At 56.0% G+C, this 26,463-nt stretch overlaps 1 protein-coding gene across 5 annotated transcripts in view; it reads left to right on the forward strand.

The window, feature by feature from the left end:
- The first annotated feature begins 4,015 nt into the window (after positions 1-4,015).
- RSPO1 (R-spondin 1) overlaps positions 4,016-26,463 on the forward strand; it is a 28,018-nt gene continuing 5,570 nt past the window's right edge. Inside the window, exons 1-4 of one of the 5 annotated variants that reach the window (XM_035345650.1) lie at positions 16,982-17,023; positions 17,149-17,224; positions 17,363-17,483; positions 24,882-25,279. In XM_035345650.1, coding sequence (XP_035201541.1) covers positions 25,186-25,279 — 94 coding nt within the window. In that variant the 5' untranslated portion in view covers positions 16,982-17,023; positions 17,149-17,224; positions 17,363-17,483; positions 24,882-25,185. Of the gene's footprint in view, positions 4,155-16,965; positions 17,484-17,576; positions 17,987-18,885; positions 18,892-24,881; positions 25,280-26,463 lie in introns of those variants that run through there. The other 4 variants (XM_035345649.1, XM_035345651.1, XM_035345652.1 and 1 more) reach the window with 4 other exon arrangements.

Below are 26,463 nucleotides of genomic sequence, written 5' to 3' on the forward strand. Positions count from 1 at the left end.
AATCACTCCCACAGGGAAAGGACAGCCACACTGCCTGCCCCACACCTGCACGGGTCCCCAGAGCCTGTTCGTTGTTCCCTCAGCAGGCTGTGCACCCCACATTGTCCCCAGAAAGGCCCCGCAGCGCAGCGTGCAGCCGGAGAGCAGGAGCTCGTCAGCTGCCCTTCTGCTGAGCCATCTCGGAATTGTAAGAGACACACAATTTTCTGGAAATTGAACTCAGACAATAAATAACTCTGCTGGTCTCCAGAGCTGTCCGTGTGTGCTCTGGCCGTGTGCATGTTTGTGCTTTCATTGGGTGCTGGCAGAAACTGAGTTACTCGTACAAAAATTCAAAGGGATGAAGCAGAGGCAGGGCCAGGCTGCACAGACATCAGGCAGTGCCATCCCCTCTCCCTCCCCATGCCCCATAAAACTGGAGCAGGGTGTGCAGTGCCCAGGTGGCCCATGCAGTGCTGGTCCTCAGCAATGCCCTAAAACATCACCCAGTATGAGCGCATCATCCTAAGGGCAGCACAAAAGCTCCCGGCCATGGCATTAAATAATCGTCACCTTTTTCTTCTGCACGGATTAACATTCCTGCTAACCTTGCAAAGTGTCATTGAACTACCGACACCCCCCGAAACGCCGCACAATCGCGCGGGGATTAGGGTGTCTGCGGAGCAGCCTGTCCTCGCTATTGTGCGACCCCAGCGGGGCGAGGAAATCCTGCGGCATCAGCCGATAAGTCCCCGCGGCGGGGACGCCAAAGTCGCTGCAGGGCCAGGCGCAGCGCAGCCCTGTGGGGATGGGAGCTGAGCGTCTGCGGTGCCACCTGGGAGCCATTCCCGGGGCCAGGATGGTGGCACCCATGGCTGGGCGGGCACGTTCGTAAATCTGAGCGCTGAGGAAATCCCATAAAACTTTTAACGGGAAAGACAAAGCCATAAAGGGAAGCTCTTGGCAATTCTCGCAGGCTCTCGGCAATGCCTGCTGCGAGCGCCTCGCTCAGGCACCTGGCACCGCAGCAGGACGGTGGCTGGGATGGATTTGGTGAGCAGCTCGTGGCGTTCGGTGAGCAGCCAGCTCCCACGGCACTCCCTTCACAGCGGGAGAGGGGGATGGCAGCAGCACAAACTGGATGCTACTGGGAGCTGGACTCCAGTGTCTGGAGAGCTCAGTCCCACATAGACGGCGTAGGCAGAAGTTGAGATGCAAAAATGCAACGGGGAAAAAGGATGCTAAAGCAAATACAAGATTTACGCACGTAGGTCCCAGGAGAGACTTAGAGTACTTATAAATGACAATACACATTGTCGTCCCAGCCCCCACGTTCAGTAGCAAAGGAAAAGTGTCTCCAGCTCTGGAGCCATTGCACAATAACAGAGAATGGAAAACAATTTCATCTGCTTGTCCCCAGCATCTGGGCCCCGCATCCCCACTCCCACAGCATTTTCCCAAGAGAAAGAGCCATCTCCTCCAGAGCTAAATGGGGAGGATGGAGTCCAAGGAGAGTCCAGAGAGAGAGTGGTGTGTAAGGAGCAGAGCCCAGCATCCTCCCCATGCGCCCCCTCAACTGCTCAACCAGCAAACACGTGGTGCCTGCTCCAGCCCTCTGCTTGTCGTGGATAAGAACTCCTCTAGCAAGGACAGAGTGAAGTCTCCATCAGTCTTTTCTGGGCATTTGTTTCTGGCAGAGGGCTTGGAGACACAGCTGGATGGGGTCTGGTCTCGTGCAGACCTGCTAGAGAGGAGCCGTGATGGCAAAAGCAGCGCCTGGACCCCCCAGCCCAGCAGGATCGGTACTTGCCTGCTCCTTGGCAGGGCACTCGGTGTTTAGAAGCCAGCACTTGCTCATTGTTACTGCTGTGCAATGGGATTTCATGGTAGTTTTTCATCAGCTTTGCACGTGTTTGAACGTATGAATAGGGACTGAACTTCCCCACATGTGACAGCAGCCTGGCTGCCCAGGCTCCACTGGGATTTTGGAGGAATGATGGCCATTCCCGTCTAGATACTCACTGTGTTCTTGGTGCACGTGGGGAGAATTTGGCTTCTCTTTTCTGGTGGCATGTCAATGAAACAGCTTCTTCCTCTGCCCTTGGGATGTGCAGGTGGGAAAAAAGCACACCCCCAAACAAAGCCTGGGGGTTCAGGACAAAAATACCAGTTGGGATATCACGAGAAGGAGCAGGTCATCCAAAGCCTGAGCACTTTCAGCCATGTCCACGTGCCGTGTCCCATCTGTGTGACTTTCCTCTCTGCCTTGAATTGCCATTTCCTTGGGCTTGGCTGGCAGGAGGGAGTGAGCATCCTGGGGAAAGGCTGCTGCAGCATCCTTGGGCAAGCGCCTGGGTGAGCAGAATCCCCAGGGGTACACCGGTGGCACTGTCCCCAGCACCTGTGATGCTGTCCTCAACACCTTCTCCCAAGGAGTTCACATTAGGGCACGTGCCAGGATTTTGGCTGCAGTTGGCCATGCAGCAGCCATGAGCTTCCCTCCTAAACCCCACAGCAGGAGCTTTTCCTGGATGCTCTGCTGTAGAAGTTACGTGGGCTTTGCATTTTAATCACTTTTGCTTCATCTGGAGCAGCTTTCAGGAGTAATTCCTGCACTCCAGTTGGCTTCTCGCAGTAATCTCATGAAGAGGCAATGAGCCCTCGTGGGCAGAACAGGAATGGCTGGGGGAAGCGGAGCCTCAGAGCTGCCGCAGGGCTGTTTCTCCTTGATCTCTTCCATCAGGAGCCCCTGTTTCATTGCTCATTAGCAACCCTTTGCCCCCAGCATGCTCAACCCCTCCCCAAAACTGGCTGCTTTATGCACCCACGTAGGAGGCTGCACCACCAAGGCTGCTGGGGCCCCTCTGCCGAAATACCCCGCAGTGCCCATGTGGCTGTGCATTAAAGCAGGAGGCAATTCGGATCCACCCCAAGATGAATAGAGGCTGACTTTCAGAGCTACCAGCAGACAGGCTTAGTGCCTGTTGAAAATTAGGCCATTTCTAAACTCTCCTGAAGTTTCTGTCGGGTTCTGACAACGCAGGCAGCTGCAGCAGTCCCCATCCTCCCAGGGCAGGAGGTGGCGATGGCCCCGTCTCGCTCTGCTGGCAGCTGCCCGCGGCGCAGAGCAGCGCTCGGCGGAGCACGCGCGAGTGCTGCGGTGAATCGGGAAAGTTGTCCTGGCTTCATTTGTCACCAGCGAAGGTCAGGAGGTCCGGGGTGGGCGTCCCACGCTGGGAGGAGAAGTCGGCTCCTGCCAGCGCAGCCACCAGCGCTGCGGTCCGAGCCGCGGGCGGGAGTCCCCATTTCGTTTGGCTCCGTGCGACCGATGGCTATTGGCTATTCCGGAGCTGGTTTCCATGATTTTTTTCCTTTTTTTTTGTTCAAAAAGAAAAAAAAAAAAAGTTGAACAATTCTGGATTCATCCCCATGTGGAACGGGAAAAATTTTGAAATCTTGAACATTTTTGAGGGCTCAAAAACAATTTCCCACCCAGTTATAGCCACCAGTCTCATCAGGATGTGTTTGAAACAACTCCAGCAGGAGCTGAGCAGAGCTGGTCTCAGCTGGATACCACTCTCGACGAGAAATGCAGTGGTCAGGGGTCATGTTTCTTCAGAAAAAAACTATCTTCAATAGCTCAGGAAGTTATTAGTGTCTGCTAACAATAAGAGCTTTGGGTTGATTCAATAGATACTCATTTTAATTGTAAAATGCCAGTAATGAGAAATGTGCCATCCAATGACTCATTTTTCCCTTGTAAAAATTATTGGACATTTTTATTAGTTTTACAAATGACAGGACCTCGTATTTCTGAGAACACTTTATACAAGCCTTGCACAAGCCCACTCTCATAAAAGCGTGTCTGTGGTGACATCCGGAGCCACAAGAAGGGGAGCGGTAGAAAGGCCCAAAGTGGTGAGGACAGCCCACAAGTGGAACTGGCAGGACCGAACCCCAAGAGGGTGGGAAGGGGTGGATACAGCGTCGGAGACATGAGGTTCGGCGCTGCTTCCCAGCAGAGCCTTTCTGGAGAGGCACGGGACAGGCGGGGATGGGTGCCAGCCGGCGCCCGGCGGTCCGCCCGGCACAGAGCCCCGGCGTGGGGCCGCGGTGCTGGCGCTGAGCGCCTGTCCGGGTGGGAGATGAGCAGGGACGGCAGGAGCCAGCCCCAGGTAAGAGCCCAGCCAGCCCTTCTGCGTGGCCAGGGGGGGACCACGAGCGCTCCGCTCCCCTCTGAGCTGCTGCTCTCCACGGTTAACCCCAGCGCCCGGCTTTATCCGTCTTGGCTTTATCTCTGCCGCCCGACAGCGTGGACCCAGGGGTGCGCAGCGGGGCTGGCCCCGTGCTCGCCTTGGCTTTCCATCAAGCAGATAAGAGGTGGAAGGGGAGGAGGGGGCAGGAAGGCGAGGGGCACCGGGGACAGCCCGCGCCCAGCCCCGCCACCGCGGCATCGCTGGTGGGGAGCGCTCCCGGGGCGTCTCTCCTCCTCCAGACAAGGCTGCTTTGACCAGACTGTGCTCTTTTATGAAATCCCAGCGATTTCCCATGGAGAATTAATTTGCACGAGGCAGGAAAAAAAAAAAAAAAAAAAAAAAAAAAAGACCGTTTTAGAGAATTTCTCATTTCAGCGTTTCATTTCTCCTCTCTTGTTGACATTATTTGTATTTTTGTTTACATCTGCTCGTCACGAGCCATCTGTAATCCTGCACAGTGTACCATGAGCTGGCATGATATGACATAATACGAGAGCTGAGATAGCCTATTATTTCTATTTTAGTTTGGAGGATATTTTAAACTTTATGTTATCCAGGAAATTTCTGAAATATTTGTCTTCATTCCAAGCCAGAACGAAAACAATTTCGGAAATGTCGGAAGTGCCCGTGAAACAAGTAGCGAGCGCTTCCAGCTCGGCCGCTGCCTGCAATGGGGTGGCCGGTGGGGAGGCCCCAGCCCGGGGTGGGCAGTGGGCAGGGAACAGTGGGCACAGGGGCTGGGGCTAGCAGCGGGATGTAACAGCAGTGGAGTTGCATGGAGGTGTTGGGATGGATAATTCTGCCACGAGCCAGTGCAGCCCTGGATTTCCCTCCCTATCCGGATCAGGACGCGCTGGGAAGGGTGAAGGAGTGGGGTTGTGTCCATGGTCGGTGTACTTTGGGGCCTGCCTGCAGGCTCTCGCAGGGTTTTAGTTGGTCCCGAGCCCGAGGGCTTGTGGACATCTTGCAGAGAAGGCATGAGGCTGTGCTGAGCAGAGAAACCATCCCCAGCAGCCTCCCCATCTCCTGGGTCAGACAGCTTCTTTGCTCCAGGCCATGCTAGGAGGGACCGGGGCTGCTCTGCAAACCCTGCTTTGGGAGGCACAAACCCAGAATGCAGAGGCTGCAGCACAAGGGCTCTGCTCAGCCCAGCCCCGGTGCTGTGCCTGCTGTGGGACTGGAGCTGTGGGAAGCCAGGGTCCCATCTGCGTGCGCCCTCCCGGAAAACGCTGTTGTTTTCCCCAAGTAATTGTCTCTGCCTCGCTGCCGAGACGCTCAGAGCTTTGCTTTGTGTGCTCTGGGAACCAGCGATTTGTAAAGACATGCTGCTGGGCTAATCCTCCATCAGCTCCCAGAGCCCAGACCAGCTGGGGTCTGGCAGCTCTTTCCCTTCTCCCTCTCCAGCCTCCTCCAACAGTGAGCGCCTCCGTAACGAGCCGCTTACAGGTTCTGACTTATACGCAGAGCAGAGCAGCAGCTCATTGCGGTCAGGGCTGCATGGGCACGTTGTGCCAGGCGGGCATGCCAGCGGTGCCAGCGTGGTGCTGTGCCATGTGCAGAGTCCCGGGGGCTATGCCAGCCCTGGTGGTGAAAGCATCTTGGCACTGTCCCTGCTCCGGAGCCGTTGTTTTGCCCTGGAGACGCTTTTACGGAAGGGAGCTCCTTTCACGGCAGGGTTTGCCGTGGCTCCGGTCCACGAGCTAATACATTGGGGAAACAATAAAATTAGGCTCTAAAAAAAGATACCTTCCTCTTTGTGCGCAGGAAATCTCACGCTCTGCGTGGAGCTTTTAATAGCGAGCACAGTAGCGCTGCGCGTCTTGAACTGAATTAAAGCTCCCTCGTGCCATTCCCCAGCGCGCAGCTTTGCCGAGCCGCACGCCCCGTGGCTGGACGAGCATCAGGGGGACTGCTAGGAAGGGGGGACACATCCAGTGCCTCCCAGATGAGGTTTGGGAGGGCAGAGAGGGCCTGAAGCTCGAGGTGCTGAGGTTTCTGCAGGCTAGCAGCTGGCACGTCAGTGGGTGCTGGCTGGCAGTGGACCCAGGATCTGTTAGCAGGTAGTGTATGTGGAGCTGGAGCCGCGTTAATCTTGGGTCTGCCAAGGGGAAAGGCTGGCACGGTGACATCCTCAGCGAGCCAGCTGTCAGTGCAGAATAAATAGAGCCCTGCGAGCTGTGCTGTGCCCCGGGCTGCTGCAGGCAGCTTGCAGGAGGCAGAGCAGCAGGATGCTGCAGTTAACCACCCGCTGCCCGAGCCGACCGCGGCATCCCCCCAGCCTGGCTCGGTCCTGCCTGAGCCTGGGTTTTGCTCCCCAGTTCCAGCCAGCACCACTGTGGCTCGGTTTGGGGTTAAGCATGGTGGTGCTGCGGGAGGGCTGCACAAATGGTGCTGCTGGGGAGGCTGAGGGGCACCCTGACACCCTCAGTGCCTGTTCTGGGTGGCAGGAGACCCTCCGGGTACATCATGAGTGTCACCCAAAGGGGTGGCCGGCACAGGAGCCTGGTGGGTGAATCTGGGGGTGGCAGAGGGTCTGGGGGGGACTTTGGTGCAGCACACAACGGCCTGCCCAAGGCCACCGCAGCTGGTGGTGAGGCAGGGGCAAGGGGCAAGGGTCTCTCACCCAATGCTGCCCATGGTGCACGACCACCACAAGTGTAGAGCAAGGTGACCAGCTGAGGGGTGCACCCATGGGTGCTGTGCCCCAGGCTGGGCAGCAGTGGGGGCTGCCAGGGACCCCCTGGTGGTGCAGGATCCGAGTGTCCGGAGGGGACAGGCACCGTGCTGCGGGGACGGGGTGTGTTTGTCCCCCCAAAATGCGATTTTCCTGTGGTCCTCGGGGGAAGCACTAACGCCACCGCTCTGCGCGTATCGAGGGCCTGTGATTTTTAAGAAAACTCATTTTGAAGCTGACTGGAGTCTGTCAGAGCGAATTAGTTGCAGTTTCAGATAGCCACTTGTTTCTGGTTTAACCCTGGGAAAGCAACTGGGCTACAAATGTTTACCTTATGAGGTAAACCATCAATATCCTTGAAACTTTGATTAAAAAAAAAAATACTGGACTGGAGCATCTTGTGGGTTTCTCCCCACCCCCACCCCCCACCCCAATTCGTTTCACAATATGCCAGAAGCATGGCTTGAGTTAGGGCTTTGGCAAGGGCTTTTATCATGATGGATATAGTGGAGGCTAGAAAAGAAATTTGGTTATCAGAGGATGCCAGAACTCAGCTTCCTAGCACATACATTTAATAACGCGAAAGTTCTCCTTTAAAGGTCTCCTTAGAACAAGTCCTAGTCATCGCAGAATGCAGGGAGATAAATTAAATTACATTTTAATAGCAGAGAAGTCATTTCTGGGCCGGGTGCAACAGTGAAAGTATGTTCTCTCTTAGACAAAAGTAGCCTCGTCTCCCATCAAAGCTCTGAATGCTCCCATATGAAAAACTTAATTGGAAATGAAACCCCGGAGCTCCCAGGACAGAGGCTCCACGAGAGGCTGTCACGTCCATGGCAGCTCTTGCTGACACTGCAATCACTGGAGACTCACTCTCCCTCCTAGCAAACGGGAAGGCATCTCCAAGAAACAGCACCTCGTGCCTTGTGCTGCAGCGGTGCTGGAGAGGGGGGCTGGCCGTGGGTTTTGTGTGGCTCGGCCCCGGCTCTTCCTCGGGGAGCAGAGGCGCGAAGCCGCAGCCTCCTGCCAGCAGCAGCAAGGTGCTTCCCACGTACGCCCCGTGCCCTTCACAGACCTGCACATGCCTGGAATCTGCACGAGTGGCCTGAAGGAGATTATAAAAGGCACAATGGGGAAATGGATGCGCATTTCCTATTAACTTTAACCAGGAGTGTGGCTCTGACCTGCCCCTCGCCCCTCTGCCGGTGCCCCGGACTGTCGGTGCTGTCTGCAGCACACACGCGGGGTGGAAGCTGGATGACTCCCTTTGGTGCAGGGCTCCCGGATGGTCCTGTCCCTTTTGGGGTAGCTGCCTCCTGTGCTGTGTGCCCGAGCATCTCCCTCAATCACCAAAACCCCCAAGCAGGGAATCAGGCAAGTGGCCCTACATGGTTCATGCTTCAAACCTCAACCCACTGACCGTCAGGAGAGGAGCTGCCCATCACCCAAAGCTTCTGAATATCCAAGCTCCCTGGGTTATTTCACTGATATATATTTTTTTTAATCCACCTTCTCTGAACCTTGTGGCTCAGCGCCATGCGAGCGGCGGGGAGTGTGGGGCCGCGCAGGATGGCTGTCCCCGCGGGGAGGGTGGCGGCGGAGGGTTTGGGACATATTTCATGCAGATGAGAAGAGTCGCTCAGTCATTCCCCTGTGCACCCTGGAGGCATCACTGCATTTTCCCAGAGAATGGCTCATCTGAACTTGCACTGACTGTCTAAAACTGCCAAGCCCCAAAGCAGACGTCGCGAGCATCTGCTCTGCCGCCCCGCGCGGCTCTCTGGCTAAGGCCTCGCTGAAGCATTCTTTCCTTTGCCTCAGACCATTGTTTTCAGCTCTGCCATCTTTTTGAGCCATGCACGATCCGTTCTCTTCCTCGCGCCGTCATCTTGAAGATATTTAAAATATGCGCAGGCTTTTTCCATGCAGACGCTGAGCTCGAAGCGGACAGCATGTGCAGAAGTGCCGCGGTGCGGGGCGGTGCAGCTGTGGGGTGGCACCAACCATCCCTGCCCCCAGCCCTCCGCTTTCTCATCTTCCCCTTCATCCTCCCGATCCCTGCCTCTCCCTTCCCTTTATCCCAAGGCCCCAGGAGCCCCAGTCCCAGCTTTCTGCATCCCCAAGACCCGGCTCCCAGCGCTGCCCAGCCTCCTCCCTGCAGCTCCCCGCCGAGCGCGGCGACGGGGCTGGGCGTTGCTGCTTCTCCATGTTTATAGAATTACCCAAATCCCTAGGCAGAATTAGCTCCTTGCAGAGCATTGCACTCAATTAATTATATAGTTTAAAACACAATACATAGACATATCCCATCCGCACCAGCAAAGCTCAGGGCTCCACTGGAAACCTCTCCAAAGCCGGAGTGCAGCAGAATTAAGGCCGTATGCACAGCCTTAGCCGTGCTCCTTCAGCACACTCACAGCATATAGCCTTTAATTATAATTAAAATAATTATAGATGTGCTGCAAATGTCTCAGGGAACGCAGCGAGCAAGCACATTTCTGCAGCTTTTGCTATACTGGTACAGCAAAATACTTTGCTGGTTCTGCTATTGCTATAGAAATGATTTATTTCCCCTGATTTCAATACAGCGATATTCCTTGCTGCCTCCGCGGGATTTGGCTGATCCTGAGGAGGGTCCAGGGCCACCCCAGCTCTGCTCGCGCCACCGCAGGTGACTGACACCAGCGCTGGGGACTCCTGAGGTCACCCGTGTGTGTCCCCACGCCGGGGTGGGAGTCCACGGCAATTACAAGCTTCCTGCGTGGCCTTCCCCTGGGTTTTTTTTCACGTGTGATGTCTCACATCTGGGATCCGACCAGTCGATGAGGATGGCAGCGCTATTTCCACGCCAAGCTGTAGCTTTTTCACCCCCAGCCATTTCAGAGTTTACAGCTATTGTGTTATTCTTTTTTTTAAATGTTGCAAGAATTTATATTGGGAAAAAGTGCCTTTTTTTTTTTTTTTTTTTTTTTTTCCTTTTCTCAGTGCCCTGGGAAATGTCATCCAGCAGGAATGTTCCCAAGAGCCGCTCGTGGCCGAGGGGAGGCTGGGCTCCAGCAGCTCTTTGGGGCCCCCCCTGCCCCCCTGCTCATGGCAGCCTTGGCTCTGGCAGCAGGGCAGAAACCCAGGGAGGGAGAAGCTGCTCGTGGGGCAGCCCCTGCTGCAAACGCTCCGTGTTTCGTGTCCTCCTCGCTGCTCCCAGCTCCAGCTCTGGACGGAGTTACAAGACGTGCTGGAAGTCCCAGCCCTGTGGCCTGTCATCATTTAAGCTTGACTTTAATAGTGTCTCAAAGCAATTTATGTTTCCCAAACATCAAAGCCCCCCGGAATGATGCTGGGGGAGGCAGGGCTTCCCCAGGCAGTCGGCACCGACGCTCGGGAGCAGCAGGACCCCTGCTGCTGGTGCTGGACGCGGTCCTGGGTGGTGGTGGTGGCACCACGGGCTGGCTGTCCTCTGGAGCAGACCCTGCTTCAGCCTGAAAGAAAAGCGTGACGTGGTTTGGAAAGGGGCACTGGGTGGTGGGTTAGGGTTTCTGAGGGTTTGTGAAATAGCTTGACTTTAATCCCGGAGCTACCGGTGCGTCTCGGATAGGGGAGGTCAAGGGGAGGAAGAGCTGAGATGCTGCGCGTAGGAAGAGAAGGGAAATTCTCCCGGAGAAAGGAAATTACAGCACACATTAAAGCACAAGTGAGGTTTGTCTGATTGCCCTGCTACAAAGGTGCCGGATGCCTTTTCCTGAAGTAAAACACCACAAAGGTGCGTGGGCGCTGCCCTGGCATGGCGAGCAGCCACCCAGGAATCAGCAGCTCCCCATCTCCCTGTGGCAACGGGACAGGAGAGGCAGCAGGGAGGAGTGCCCGTGGCTGCCTGTGGTTCTCCTCTGACCGACCTCCTGGGGCCGTGTCCTGCATGTGGGGAAGGAGGACAGACAGGAACCGGGCTGGGGCAGAGCTGAGCAGGGTGTTTGGGATCGTGCCTGCCTTCTAGAGACAGAAGGGAAACGATGAATGAGGATAGAGCCAGCGGAGGGCAATGCAAGGGGCGATGCAAGGGGCAGTGCCTGGGGCTGTGCTGGGGACAACGCACAATCAGGGCAGGGGGAGCCCAGCACTTGGTGCAAGGACCGTGGCAGCTCCAGCAGGGCCAGGGATGGAGCCCTGGTCTACCTTGTGAAGAGATGGGACCTGCCTTGGGGAGTGACACAGGGATGGGGCAGGCGATGGGTGCTGGCAGCAGGCATGGCTTGGCTGTGGCTTTTGTGTACGACCTGACAACAACACACCTCAAAAATACAGCTCCAGGAGCATCCAATGGGGAAAAATAAGGAGGAGGAAGAAATCGCGAGGTGGTGCCAGCCTGCATTGCCCTCACCTCTGCCCCCCACTCTCCTGTGCGCCCGGGGATGCTGTGGGGTGCAGGGGGAGCAGCTCCCTGGTGGGAGCTCCCGGTGCGTGGGGCTGCCCCACAACCCCGGTGCTGGCCTCCTGAGTTTAGTAGAGGAAATTTTCTGCAAAAAAAAAATAATGGCAGAGGCTCCTGCCTCCACAAACACAGCGCGCTGCTGTCCCTGCCAGAGCTCAGCGCTGGTTTGCCTCAAGGAATCTGTGAGATCTGTCCTGCTGTGATCTGTAACAATATTGGGATTAAATTAGCTTCCCTGAGCTGCAGAGGGGTCAGCGTGTGAGGCCCCCTGGTTAATCCAGCAGGCCAAAGAGAACAGAAGCCTCCCTGCACCGGGAAAAGGAAAACAACGGGGTCTGTTTGCAATCCGTGGAGCTAATTCAAACAGCATTCCTCAAACAACAGGGGAAAAGGGCCTTCGAAGCGAGCGGGAGGGGAGCCTTTCCCAGCATGCGCGTAACGCCGCTCCAAGGGCGGAGGCAAAGCGCCCAGCCTGCACGCGGTGTCCGGCCCCGAGGCGAGGTGCTGGATGCAGGACAGCTTGCTGGGGGCACGAATTCGCCACCCACACGCTGCCCTCTCCTACATTCTTCCCCCTCTCCTCCGTGCCCGGCGAGCACGGAGCTCACGGGATGCCCCGGTCATTCTGCAGGCACCGGGGAGCCCCGAGGTGCTCACTCTGCCCTGGGAAAAGAGGCACGTCCCGGTGATCCCCCGTAGCAGAGCAGTCCCCTTTCTGTTGGCTCCCCCGTGGAAGGAATGATCCCGCGTGCCCCTGTGCCTGACCCCCGAGCAGGGCTTGTGCAGGCTGCGATGGGAACTTGATAGTTGTCTTTGCAACCAGAGCGGTTGTTTATGCAAGAAGTTAGGCACTTGGGATAACTGTATTACCGGGGACTGAGGACTGCAGGTGTGCAGATATTATTAAAAACAATTGCCCAGGCTATCAATCATCCTGCGCTAGATAAGCCCCCTGAAAAGCAGACCTTTGTGTCTGAGAAGGGTGCAGAGAAACAGCACGGGGAAGGGCTGGGGCTGCAGCGCTGCAGAGGTTTCAGACCGTTCTCCTTTTCCTTCTGGTGTCTCAGCGAGCGTCTTTTCTGCTTTTTGCTTATGCTGAGATATGATCGAAGGCTGATGAGGCACGGGGGATGAGTAATACATCCTCTGTGCCAACTGAGAACTTGTAGGTGCTAGTATGTGCTCCTGCAGACAGGGTTAATGCCAGAGCCCTGGTCTGCCAGGAGCTGTGCTGCTTGCTGCTGGAGCTGCTGGGGAGGGGACCAACGGGTCCCATCCGGGGTGTCCCCACGGTCCCCAGGCACTATGGGGTCTCCATGGGGGGATTGCTGTCACCTGGCAGCTGGGGGCACAAGGGGATGAGGGGCCGGAGCCACAGCTGGGTGAGCTCCACCAGATAAAGGCAGGGTTTTAATGGGGAGGGGAACCAAGTGGTCCTACAGTGGGCTTGGGGACGTGGGAGTCACCGTTTTCTCTGCAGAAATTGGGGGGAGGCTCCTCCTCAGAGCAGGCACAGCGATGGTTTGTGTGGAGTGAGGCACGGAGCCCTGCAAGGGAACGGCTGGACCTGGGCAGAGTTATCCAGGCTGGTGTAGGTGAGGATGAGACCTGCAGCTGGCTTTTCTACCGAAAGCAACAAAAAAACACACACTGAATTCAGGTGGCCTACGTCTGCTTGGAAACTCCTCCTTCCCTGCACAGACTGTTCATAAGGGTGGGATTTGGGACAGGCATGCATCTACCCCAGGTTGTGCTGCACCATCTTCATGGAGGACCATCCCTGCAGCCTGCTCATGTCCTTGTCTCCGTGCCCAGGACCTTCTCAGCTGAAGGTCTGGAGGCAGCTCCAGACCAGGGAACAACCAGCACCCAGAGTGAGGTGCCCTGCGCCTTTCCCTGCTCTGGGTTTAGGCAGGAGCACCAGGTCTGCTACGTGCTGGACACTGCGCAGGCTCTGGGTTAGGAGCAGAAGCTTTTTGTCTCACCTCAATAACGTGAACAAACATAAGGATGATGGAAAACCGGCCACCGATCCTTTTGGCAACTGCAGGCAGCGTCCAAGTCCTGCCGGAGTCAGCGCGGCGCTTCGCTGGGCTGATGCCCTGGATATTGGAGGAGCAAATCTGGTGAGCCCTTTCTACACAAACCTCTCCATGATTGCATTCGGGCAGCTTGCAAATGAGAGGGGAAGATGCTGGGAAGGAAATACTGGGGCAGCCCCTGGGAGCAGAGCAAGAGGAACGGGGACGGCAGGAGCCCACCGCGCTGCCCCAGCACCTGTGGGGCCAGGACTTCTGCGGGCTGCAAGGAAAACCTCCTGAGTCAGCGGCTCTGCTTTCAATCTGGAGTGGCTTGGCGTTTTTGCCCTGTGAAAATGTGGAATTTCGTGTCCTTTTGTACAAGAGAGAAACAGCCTGTTCAGGATTAATTTAGGATCAGCCTCAAGAGCCATTAGCTAAAGCAAAACAAAACGGTAAATTAGCTGCCTGTCAGGAGGGGAAGAAATGTGGGACTTGATGCTGGATTTATTGTGGAGGGTGTTAAGGCAGGATTTAGTGTGATTTACTGTCCTCTGCAATGATACCTTCTAACACCAGGGAGCTGGCAAGCACATCGCCTTGCCTTCAGTCGGAGACACTGCGCTGCTCGCTAATTATTGATGCGCCCGGTAGCCCTGGTCCTACTGCTGGATTTGTCAGCGTTTCCATTATAAAGCTCTGTCTTCAGGGGTTTATTGCTCGCTTATAAACATTTGCTCCACACTGAAACTTGATCTACAGCTGTCAAGTGGAGCTGCAGTGATCCGAGGAAGATTAGAAAGGAAAAGGTTTGGCTACCCAATGCAAGCAGAGAATTCAAAATCTTTGATTCGTGAGATTTTTCGCTCTTTGGTTAATTTCATTACTTTGTCCCAGAGCAACGTTTGATGGCCCTTCAGAACTTCCTAGAATACAAAGTAGAAAACCTCTAAATATAAATAAAAAAAAAGGGTCTTTAATACAGAGACTGACAGCAGTGGCCACGTAGCATCTGTGCTATTTTCAAACCACATTCCCTAATGCTCCTGCGAGACAGCAACGAGCTCAGAAAATGCTGCTTACAAGTAGGAAACCGGGGACATTTAAAGAGTGCTGAAGACAATTCAGGAGCAATAAAACATCTATACCCACGTGCATTAACACATGCACAATGCAAAGGAAAACTGCATGAAGGGTGAATTTTCTTTGTTGCCTGTTCTTGTTTTGCATTGTTGTCCTTATACCTGAAGAACACAGATTCCCAGCGCGTTTGGGGGACTTCATGCCATGTTTACTATATCATCACTCCTCTTCCTCACGGTGAAGAGCTCCAGGGCTCCTGCCAGAGGCTCCCAAGGTTACCCAGAGACACATCTTCAGTGGTGGCTCATGGAGCATCAGCAGGGACCTGCCCTGAACACGAGCAAGGGACCCAGGGAAGGGTTTGGGAGCCTGTCAGTCCCACGACAGCCTGAGGAAGAGCCTGTGCCCTCTGCCTTTCAGCCAGAAGCTGTGAAAGCCTGGGGAAGATGCAGTGAAGATAATGCAGCTCATTTCTTCAAGACTTTTGCTACACTCTGCCTGGTGAGTCACCCTGCTTGGCATCGCTCGTTTGTCAGCACGCTGTCCTGTAACGTCCCTAGGAAAACTTGGAAGCTGAGACAGAATTTTATTCATTACAGAAGAATTATGGCATCTGCTCGAGTGGATCTTACACCTAAAATAAATGGTGACATGTGTTCAGATGGTTAGAGGAGCTGACCCACTTCCCGGGGGAGCGCAGCCGTCTGGAGCCGGCCACGGTCACAGCTGGCGGAAGAGGCGCTGGTGGCTGCGTCGCACCGAAAGGCAGGAGCAGGGGCTGTGCCGGAGGAAATCCCTGCTCCTGTGTGCCGCAGAGGGGAGGCACCTCCAGGCACGGGACAGGGCTGGGTATGGGATCCTTCCTGCTGACTCTTTCCTTGCACTGAGGGATGCCAGCCCGAGAGCAGATTGCTCCGTTGCAGCGAGCATCACAGCAGTCTCAGGGCTGTGGCAAAGGTAAGGCTCCCTGAAGACGCAGAACAGGAGCAGGAGTGAGCTGGGAGCCTGGAGCTCCTCTCCTTGCTCTGCAGAGCTGGATCTGTTAAGCTGCCAGCCCTGAAGCTCTGCCTCCTTCTCCGCTGGTCCCAGTGCCGTGCAGATGGGGCTTCCTCCCCGTAAGGAGCCAGCAGCCTGAGCCTGGGCAAGCTCCACCGGCGGTGGTTTCTGGGGAAAATCACCCGTCCTCTGGTTCAAACCCATGTAGTGCTACGGGGAGGATGGCTGGAGGAGGAGGAATGAGAGACAAAAGGGGGAAGGCAAGGATGGAGCATTTTGTGCATCGCCTTCTGCAGCTTCCCAAACTCTGCTCACTGCACGTCTTAAAGTTTGGGCTTTAAGGGAACTGTTTTGTTGGGTTATCACCAAATAACCCCTAAGCAGAGAGCTCAGAAGATATCTCTGATTTCTGTAGCACCCCTCAAAGACCTGCAGATTACCTTCAGAGACAGGCAGAGGCAGTGCCACGAGGAGAGCCTTGGGCATGAGCAGGCTTTGTGCCTGGGATTGCCACCGAGGGACGAGGAACGTGGAGCAGCCTCAGGAACAGAGAGCGCAGGAGCAGACATGCTACGTTCTCCTGTGCTGGGGATGTTGGTCTCACATGGTAAGGGAGAAGATGGCATAGCCACTGCTGTCCCTCGCACAGCACCCATGTGTCCTCCTGAGCCCACCCATGGGTAGGAGTGGGCTCAAGACCCTGATTTCTGGCTCCGGGTGCCAATGGAGCAGTGCTGGGGATGAGCTGTCGGGGCTCCCCGCAGACCCCCATGTTGCAGGCACTGTGTCTGCCCCCTGGGAGCTGGGATGAGGGTCGGTGACACACGGGGACACTGCTGCCATCCCTCTCCCGAGCCCCAATGCAGCAGGCACAGGGAGATGCTGGTGAGGGTGGTGGCTAGGTGCTGCCTGGGTCAGATCCTGCTCAGCCCCCTGGGCACAGCAGCTCTCAGGGACCCCATGGAGGTGCCCACACCTCGACTTTCCCCTTCACACCCCACACCCCACGTGGAGCAGTCTGTCCCGGGAGGAGAAGAGGAAGAGGGACGAGGATGGTGCAGCAGCAAGGAGGGAGAGGGGAGAGGGCTCGTGGGCTGCCTGGGTGTGACGCAGGGCAGGGAGCAGCAGGGCTGCACCGCCGGGACGTTTTCCCACGCGTGAGCATTTCCTCCCGTTGCACAGCTAGGGATGGAAAAATAACCGGGCTTTAAAGCTCATCGCCTTGGTGCCTTCCTCCCTCCCGAGGATAATAAGCTGCTTTTAATATTTGACATGTTTATTAACAGATGCAGTTGTGACAGCTGATGACTTCATATGCCAGTTACCACTGAAATGTTAGCAATAACTCGGAATTAACTGTCATAAATAAAAAGGACTACAAAGAGAACGGGATGTTGTGTCACTCTGCAGTAATTTACTGAGACCCCGTTGGCTCTGGATGCAACACTGGAAGGTCCTTTGTTGAGCTCCAGTCCGGGTTTTGCAACAGTCACAATATTTTGGCTGGATATTGTCTTAGGAGGTGGTACTAGTGGGGTGGAATTCCCTCATGCAGGAGTTTGCACTAGATGCCTTTACAAAGCTGGATACTCCGGTAATAACAATAATAAAAAACCCTTACCCGGTGGATGGGGATGGAGTCTACGGCACGGAGACCAGGATTTATTAATGTGCAAATTGCTCTGATATGATCACATACTTTCTGCTTTGCATACACAGGGAGCAGCGTGGGCTGATGGAGTATGAACTAGCCTGGGCGATCTTTACGAGCTGAAATCCTGCACATCACAGAAGGGTTTGTTTCTCTGCGCAAAACCTGGGAAGCTGTTAGAAACCTGCTTTTAAAAAAACAAGTCAACAAACCCCCCAGACCCAAATGCACCAGACTGCTCCATGAACTCGCCATGAAAGTATTTTTCATTTTTTTTGACAGAAACGCTCATGTAACTTTCTCTGGAGGAACCGAGGATTTTTGTAGTTGGTCTTGTAGTGTTTTAAAGCTGGGAAACCAGTAAGAGTCTTTTCAGCAGTGATGAGGGAGTGACAAGTCAGAGGTAAGGGCTTCAGCATGCATGTTTGTTTAGATGAAGCTTTTGCAATGTGGGCTGCTAATGAGGAACGCGAGCCTTGTCAGCATCCGACTTGCGGCTTTGCCTTGTGCAACGCGGATAATGAGTTCAGACAATGAAAGCTGGGAGAAATCACAGCCCGATCTGCCTGGGATCCCCGGCTCCCCCACCCCCAAGGTGAGCGGGGCTGTGCAGGGGAGCTGGGCTGCCTCTCTCTCCCGTTCCCGCTGCTTTCCCTTCCCAAACCTGGCACCGGGGCGCGCAGAGCGAGTCGGTGACACTCGTTAGTGCGCGGAGCTCGTTAGGGCTCCTGGACCCGCCGCGGCTGCTCGGTGTGCTGCCGTGCACCGGCTCGCGGGGAGAGGAGTGGGCTCGGGCTGCACAATTTGGGGACCGACCCGTTAACTGGTCCCTGCCTCGATACCAACCCTTAATTCAGCCTCCTGCGGAGGACGGCACCCATGGGGGCACGGCGGGCAGCCGAGGAGGTAAGTGCTCCGTGGGGTTTTGGACGTGGGATCAGTGGGGAAATGGTTAACGGCGGTCATGGGAATAATTACACAGCCGTGTTAACACCCCGGGTGCTGCCGTGTAGGGGAAGTGCTGCCGGGTCTGGGCGCTGGGCGGCCGAGCCCGGTGCTTAGCGGGGGCTTGTGCTCCGTGCTGCTGTGATCCCACGGCCGGGCAGGGACCTGGCTCCCTTCTGGGCATCCCCAATGTGTGCTTGGATCGTGGTGAAGTCTCAGACCCATCCTCATTGTCCTGTGCACCTACAGAGCTGGGCTGCAGCGCGATGCAGGCGCTGGGGGATTTTCAACCTCGGGCTCCAATGGTTTCTATAGGATCAGGCACGTGTGTTCCCCTGAACGGCCCTCGAGGTGGGTGTGGGGGTGTGCAGGTGATGTACTTTGGGTTTAAAGGAGTGTTTCGCAGCAAAAGGCATTAAAATAAGGCAATACTGGCAGAAGCAAATGTTGCACGGCTTGGGAGGGATGGAGCCTTTGCTCTGCTGTGCACAGGTCACTGGCCAGCAGTGCAGGAAGCCCTGCAAGGTGAAGGTCCGTGAACTTAAGGCAGTGCTTAAAGGTGTTTTTTGGTGGCCAGGCTTTTGCTGAGATCCCGTGGGGACCCAGCACTTGCAGCAAAACCTCTGCCCGTAGCTCCATCCACTGCAAATTATTTTGCCTGGAGTCCACCTGTGCCCCTGACCTCCTGCCTGCCAGCTCACCTCCGGCCGGGGCCGGGGACGCGGTGGCTCTGCGGGACGCGGGCGCTGTGCCATGCCTGGAAGCCACCCTGGGGAAGAGGCTTCTTCCAGCTGGCTCCGTGCCCCGGCCCCGGCTGTGAGAGCAGCAGCACCACCCTGAGGGACATGGCGGGGAGCGAGCGTGGGGTGCGGGACTCTGGTGGCAGAGGGGGCACGGATGCGACCCCACCAGCACACCCAAAATAAGCCAGCCACAGCAAACCCAGGCTAGACCCGAGCACCTTTCTGCCCCCACTATGGGGCTGGGAGGCTCTGCTGGCAAAGGAAGAGCTGGAGGGGATGGGACAGCCTGTGGGGACAGCCACGGGGTGGGAAAGTGTCATCTCCCCAGAGGATGGAGGTGCCCTTGTTGGCTGGAGACCCTGGTACAGAGACCAGCTGCCCGGCTATGCCCACAAGCAACCTGTTGCTGGGATCGTCCACTGTGATAGCAAAAAGTCTTGTTAAAAAAAAAAAAAAAAAAAAAAAAAAGAACTCAGAAGTGTTTGCAGAGAGTCTTGCAGCAATACCTGGCCAGGAGAAAGCTCGGGCTGCCCTGCTCGCTGCCTCCCACCAGGACAACGCCTGGCCCTGCCCCGATGCCCAAAGCTGAGGCTCCTGGCTGTTTTTCCCCGCTGTGTTTTTCCTTCTCCTGAAATCAGTGCTGCTCACTGGGCTATGCGAGGCTCGTGTTTCCCATGCTGTGACATTTCAGTGGCAGAGCCGGCATGCGGGGAGCCCTCGTGGGGAGCTCCCACCTGGAGGCCGCTTCCTTTGCTTATGGCCAAGCAGAAAGCCCCGGGTCTTAAGCTTAGGGTCTTTGCCTGGGCTTCATTTCTGCTGGTGCCTGGAGGAGCGGGTTACACGGCAGCTTGTGGCTCGCTGGGCTGCTGTCAGCCCGGGAAGTTTGCTTTTAAAACCATGCAGTTAGAGTCAGTCGTATGATACTGCTGAAATTGTTTGGCCACATTCGCAGGGAAGTGAGAGGGGAGCTGGGCATTGAGCTGAGCTGGTGCGTGCTCACGTAGGACACTGCATTAAATCCCCACACACGTGGGGGCCGTGGGGCTGACACCGTGTGTGTCTGCCCTGCACCTCCCTGGCTGCCAGCTGAGCACCCCAGTGTGCAGCAGCACAGCCTCTAAGGGTTATTGAGGATTTTTTTGGGGGGGGAGGACACTCTGGGTTTCAGTCCACCCAGTCTGCACTGGTCCAAAATGCTCTGGTTTGAAATCCCTGGCCTGAAATTTCCTTGGGTTGCTACCGTTGCAGTGCATCTTGTCTCCAGTTGGCATTCGGTGAGATACTGAAGCTTTAGGGGAGGCTTAAAGCCACGTGAAGTTGTACCTGAAAAAAAAAAAAAAAAATCAGGCTGGATCCTTCTGGGACCCCAGCTGAGCGCCTGCCTTGCAGCTCCTGCCCTGCTCCCACGGGCACGGCAGAGCCTGCAGCCTGCCGCAGAGCTTCGCTGCTGCTCCTCGCCCCGGCCCAGCAGCAAGGGCAGTGGAAATCCCCCAGTAAAAAATTTCCTGGTGTTTTACAGTGCCGAGCACAAGCGCTCCCGGAGAGAGGACTGTGGCACTGTTAATCGCAGGAGCACTTGGAGCAGCTGCTGCCGTGCGCGCTGCGCGGGGAGCCCGAGCTCGCCGGGGCCGGGGGTTGCTGCTGGGGCTGGGGGTGCCCGCGGGCAGGACCCCTCCTCGTCACGTTCCCCATCTGCGGGGTCACAGCACAGCTCCGCAGATGTGGGGGAATGCAGTGCAGAAGCTGGTGGAAGGAGTCAGACCTCAACAATGCTGCGGAGAGCTCCGCTGCCAGATTGTTTTTTATTATTTGATTTTATTTTTTTTTCTTTTCAGTGAAGTTTATGGGTTAGGGATTTTGCAGAACTTGGCACTCGGATATAATATCAAATGAAGACCTTCTGGTTCGGAAATTTGACTTAATGCAGCCTTCTTTTATTGCTTCAAGGATTAGGCAGAACAAAGTGGCTCTGCATGTGCTGCACGGGGCTGCTGGCCGGGTGAGACACCCTGCGGCAGCAGCGATGCCCACGCCGGGCACCCGTGGGACTCTCCACCACCCAGGGCTTCAAAGAGCTTCTTCTGTAGCACGTAGCACTCTCTGCCTTGCTGACTGAGAGGAGACTGTCCTGGCAGTGAGCACAATGTGATTTTGGTGGAAACTTCTTTCTGTGCTGATTCGGGCATCCCATGGGTGAGCCACCCCTGCGTGCAGGGTGACCCTGGGGGTCCCCAGCTGTGTGGGGTGACCTTGAGGGTCCCCAGCTGTGTGGGGTGACCCTGCAGGCAGCACGGGGCAGGCAGGGCACAGGCACCGGGTGCAGGGAGCACCCATGGGTGTGCAAGGTGGGCACATCTCTGGGTCAAGTAGGTGTAACAGTGCCAAGGAAGATGTTTGGGAGCTTGCAGACGGATGGGGTGCTTGGTGTTGCTGCTCCTCTTGCAGCTCGCAGCATCCTTGCAGCCCTCACCCACCTTGTGGGTGCTCGGTGGGCTTCTGCATTCACAGGGACCACATGCAGGTGGCTGCCATTGAGCTTCTCTCTGGTCCTCACCTCTTTGCTCCACTCCCTGTCTGCGCTCTGCTCACCAAGGCCAGCTCTGGGGAAGCCCCTCTGATGTGAGGAGCTCCGAAGGGGCAGGGATGGGGCCCCCTGGGGCCGGATCCTGACACCAGCAGCTTCAGGGCACCCAAAGGGGTGCGTTCGGAGCCCGCCCGGCTCCCAGCCCCACCTCAGACTGCGAGCTTCAGATGTCTCGGGGAGGCTGCCCGAGGCTTTTGCCAAGGGAGGGCAAGGCATGCAGTGAGATAAACGCGTGTGTGGGCTTCTGCTTGTTTGAAAGGTGCCTCCTCTCCTGCTGGCTATGTCCCACCTGGTGGGACTCGGCTCTGCTGCAGCAGCAGGGCTGGACAGGGAAATGGAAATGGAAATAATGGAAATGGAACTGGAAATGGAAATGGAAATGAGTTAGAAATTGAGAAAAAAAAAATAAAAATGAAGAATTAATAAACTTCTGGAGTCCGGTCTCCCAGCATATTTGCACCACTCCCAACCCCCAAGCAGGCTGCCAAGGTAAAATTCAAGTTTTCTCCCTAGCTCTAGGATGTGGAAGCTCCAATTTCTCCATGCTCGGAGCCGGTGTCCAGCCAGGTGCTGGCAGGTCCTGGGGTTCATTACCACTGCTGCTGCACTTGGCCGCTGTCCTGCCTCCAGCCCGCCAGCATCTGGTCCTTCTCTCCCGGCTTCAGTAAACCTTCGGAGAGCCCGTTTACATTACTGATAGCCCGATACGTTCGGTGAGAGGCAATATATCAGCAATTTAGTTATTGCGGATTAGGTCTCGAATATCCCAGGGATATAACGTTGGTCTTTCTCACCTTGTGTGTAGGAGGACTAATGGTAAATTATCTGGATGGTTTACATTTTCTGGTTTGTATTGGGGCTCCCAAGGACCAATTTATCCTGATTGAATTGCAAACAAGGCTTACTGTCATCTCAGATGCAGGGGCCAGGTCTCTCCATAAATGAATTCAGAGCAATTCAGGTTACCCTGAATTCTTCCTGTCGATGGGATAATGGCATAAATCCTGCTAATGTTTAGACTGGAAATTGTTTGCAGCAACCTGAGCTTGACTGATGGCTGCAATAGCATCAAGAATCATAATTTGTGTCCTGAGGTTGAGGGTGGGAAGAGCTGGGAACCTGGATCCTCTCCTGGGGGGCAGGCCACAGGCACAAGTCCTGTGGAGAGATTTTGGGGGGGGGGGGTTGAACATGGAGAATGTGCTGGGGACCCACCATGGCACGGGCTTCTCAGCATCCAGTAGCTTTTCTGTGCTGTTGCTGCAGGCTCAGGCTCTTTTTGGGTAAGGCTGCAAGGAAAGGAGGACAAAGCTCAATTTGTGTTTGTGGCCTCTAGGTTTTCCATGGCACGTCCCTGCCCCTGCAGGTCCCTGCCCCTAAGGGTTGGGCTCGTATGGCTGAGGCTCAAGCCTCTTGCTGGCTCTTGGCACGCTGGGGGAGTGTTTGCTCCCTGAGAACATCCCCACTGCTGTCCCAGAACAGCAGGGGAGGTTTGCCTGAGCTGCGACTGTTGTGTAAACACGGAGGGATGCGGAGCAGGTCCAGCGTGTGCGTCCTGCGAGGCACGTCACCAGCATGAGCACTGGGATTGGCAACAAGAGCGGGTGGCAGCGGTGCTCCCACCAGTGCAGCTGCCTTTCAGGGCTAATTTGGGAAGAGTTTGGGCTGAGCTGTGCTGACTCAGCCCTGCTCACCTTGGTGAGCATCCCTGAGGTCCTCCTGGTGGTGCTGGGCCATGCTGTGCCGTGTCATGCTGCACCACGTCATGCCATGCCGTGCCAAGGAGTGCCGTGCCGTGCCATGCCATGATGTGCTGTGCCATGCCATGATGTGCCACACCATGCCACATCGTGCCATGCTGTGCTGCCCAGAGGATGCAGGCATCTGTGCTGCCTTCACCCCTCCATGCAGGGCTGCCCCACACATGTGCCCAGGGATGCTGAGCACAGGGAGGCTGCAGCAGGCCAGGGTTGTGGTCTCTGCACAGATCTCTGCTCTGGTAAACACTCCCAACAGCCCAGCTTAAGCACTTGACAGTGTTTATAAAGCAGCTTGCAGCAAACAGGCTTGGAAGTGCAGAACAAGTTGGTGTTTACACAAGTGACTAATTATTTATTTGAAAATCCCCTGGATGATGCTGCGGGCTGTAACGACAAGCACATGGGCAGTGCTACGCTCTTGCCCCAGCAGCTCTCAGGGGAGTCGCAGCGGGGATACGGTGAAAAGTTCAAAGCTGTCGGTGCAGGAGGATGCCAGCAGCACCCCACGGTGCCACGTGCCCTCCCGACAGCGCCGGTGCACTTGAACCAATGCTGCCCCAAGGCTCCCGCTCTGGTGCTCAGCTCAGCATCGAGTCGTGCTGCTGCAAGGCCCGGCAACACACGGGTCACATCTTCCTCCAGCTGCTGCCTCGAGATGTTGCCAACCAGCTACTGCTGCTACGAGCAGCAGAGTTTCCAAGAGCTTTTCTACCGTGGCTGCTCGGGGCTCCCGGTGGCGTTGCTGGGGTGCAGTCAGGCCCTGGAAGCACCTTCCTGGGCGCCGGGCTTGCTCCCAGCTGGAGCGGGGTGGGCTCCCATGGTTTCTTCAGTCCCTGAATGCCACGGGGTTGGAAGATGTCTCCCCGGGACAGCTGAGTGCAAGGTGTGTGCACAGTAGGGTCCCACACCCCTTTGTGATGCCCGGGGCTGCAGCCGGGCACCGTGCCAGCCCCATCGCCACTGGCCATTGGGGGCATCAGTGACTGCACAGTTATTATAAAGGGATTAAAACCATTTTCTGTTTCATTTGACCTCACGGAGTGAATGTTGTCGCCTTTATTCCCACACAATGGCAGCAGTTGGTGGGGCTGTGCTCTGCCAGCTGCGTACAGAGGAGCATGGCCCCGCCGTGCCGTGCCAGAGCTTTCTGCTCAGCCTGGGAGCTGTGTTTGCTCCGCTCCTGGAGCACCCAAATCCACCTCCACAGCCATTTCCCAGAGCTGCATTTGCTGCCTGGTGCAGGGCTTCCCCCAGCTGCACGCCGCAGCAGCACTGCATCCTGAAGCCCGGGGAGCTCAGGGCATTGCAATTGCCCTCGGAGCAAAACCGCAGCATCTCAGCAGCTCCCAGGGCAATCCCTCCCTGTCCCCAGGGACAGCGCTGCACACCCAGCTCGACTCCCAGCCCCCAGAGGTGCCCCCTTGATAGGAAACATCTTATGCGCTTGGCAGCCCGCAGCAGCCGTCTGCTGCTTGGCGAGCAGGGGCTGAGGAGCACTGGCACTGTAACGAACAAGTTACAGCTGCAGTCGGGTTCAGCATCCACAGATGGCAAGAACATGTCAGGCATTTTCCATGTAAAAAAACTACGTGCAATTCAGAAGGCGAGCAGAGACGTGCAGGTGGGGTTGGAGGGTGATCCCCCCCCCCCCGCCCCGTGCTGCTCCCCCAAATTTTGCTTGTCACCATGCTGATCCAATCTGGACAGGAACGATGGAGACCAGTGTTTGTTATCCGGTGGAGCTAATCCTTTCTCCTCTTCCTTTCCAGTTCCTGCGTGTGCCCGTGGAAACGACGAGCAGCTAACGCTCACTGCCCGAGCCCCCAGATGGGACTAGACCCAAGCTCCTGCGCTCCGTATGGGGATGAAGGCAGAACCATGTTACCTGCTACCTAAGGCCTCTGCTGCTGCGCCGGTAGCTTGTGGATATGGTCCTGCACCAGGCTTCGCACACAGACTCTCAGCTCTGAGCCAGCCCCAGAGGTTTTAGTGGCAGCAGAGCCCCCCCCCCCCCGGGCGCGGGACGGACTCCGATCACCCTGCGATACAGGGCTGCAGCGCTGGAGAGTTACTATGCAGCTTGGACTGCTTGTGGTGGTGGTTTTTCTGAGCTCGATGGATCTAACAGGCAGCAGCAAAGTGGTGAAGGGCAAGAGGCAAAGACGAAGTACGTATGAAACGTTTCTCTTCTCTGCTCCTCGTGATGCGCTGCCGTTCGTGCAGACCGGGAATGTTTGCCCATGCGCAGGGCTGGGCAGAGCCTCTCGGTGCCCAGTGAGGTCTCAGCCCTCCCCTGGTCCTGTGCAGCTCTGCTGCTCGCAGGATCCTGCCTGCTGTGGTCCCTTTTCCTGTGGTCATGGCCGGGGAGCTGCAACCCGAGGTGCATGGCAAGCTCGGGTTTTAATTATCCCCTGCGGCCAGGACGGGCTTCGGCCAGCCCCACCCAGGGACTCGAGCAGCCCGAAATGCACAAAAGCAGCCGCATGGGTTTCCCCTCATTTAGGCGAGCTCGTTTTAGAACTGGTTTGCATTCATATGGCTTTAAATTGAATTATAGGAAAATGATTTTATGTTAAAGCTGGGACTGCTGGAGCTCCGTGAGAACAGGGAAAACTCGATGTCATGGCTAACACTATTAAGCACGATTCCCAGTGAGTCTCGGTTCATACCTTTGCCACAGAAGCTGACTTCAGCCCTGTGGGGTGCAGGAGGGATGGGGCTGGATTCCTGCAGGGATTCCTGCTTCCAGAGCCCAAAATGCAGTGGGGAGGTTGGCCCAGACCTGGCCAGCCCTCGTGGCAGCTGGGCGCTGCGGGTCCCCAGCCTGGGGATCCCTCTTGCTTTCTGTCTCCTTGTCTGAGGCTGCAGCAGCCCCTGCACCCTGCAGACAAGTGGGGACTGGTGACAGGGCAAGGACAAAGAGCTGGGGAGCTGCTGGGACCCCAGGTCATGGTGGGAGGCAGAGAAAAGCTTCCCCACCTCTCAGGCTGGCATGTGAACACTCTGGTGCTCCGCACTTGCTTTTGAAGCATAGTAAACACAGCTTTTAAAGGAATACATTTTAAAACACACAGTCTCTCTATAAACAAGGACACTGCTTGCATAATAAACTAATAAAAATAACCTGCATTCTAGCCTGCAAAGAATGCTATTGGTTTCAAAACAAGCAGCATTTTACATGGTAATTAAAAGCAGAAAACTCTCAAGACATGGGATTGAGTGTTTTCTTGGACTGAATCTAGGAGCTAAGAACACATCTCTATTTTGGGGGCAGTGAAATCTCCTACGCTGCCAGATACAGTGAACGTAAGAGGGGTCACAGTGCGATGTAGCTTGGCCTCAGCCCGGCTC

This window comes from Oxyura jamaicensis, chromosome 23 (assembly GCF_011077185.1).
Source record: "Oxyura jamaicensis isolate SHBP4307 breed ruddy duck chromosome 23, BPBGC_Ojam_1.0, whole genome shotgun sequence".
Lineage (NCBI taxonomy): Eukaryota > Metazoa > Chordata > Aves > Anseriformes > Anatidae > Oxyura > Oxyura jamaicensis.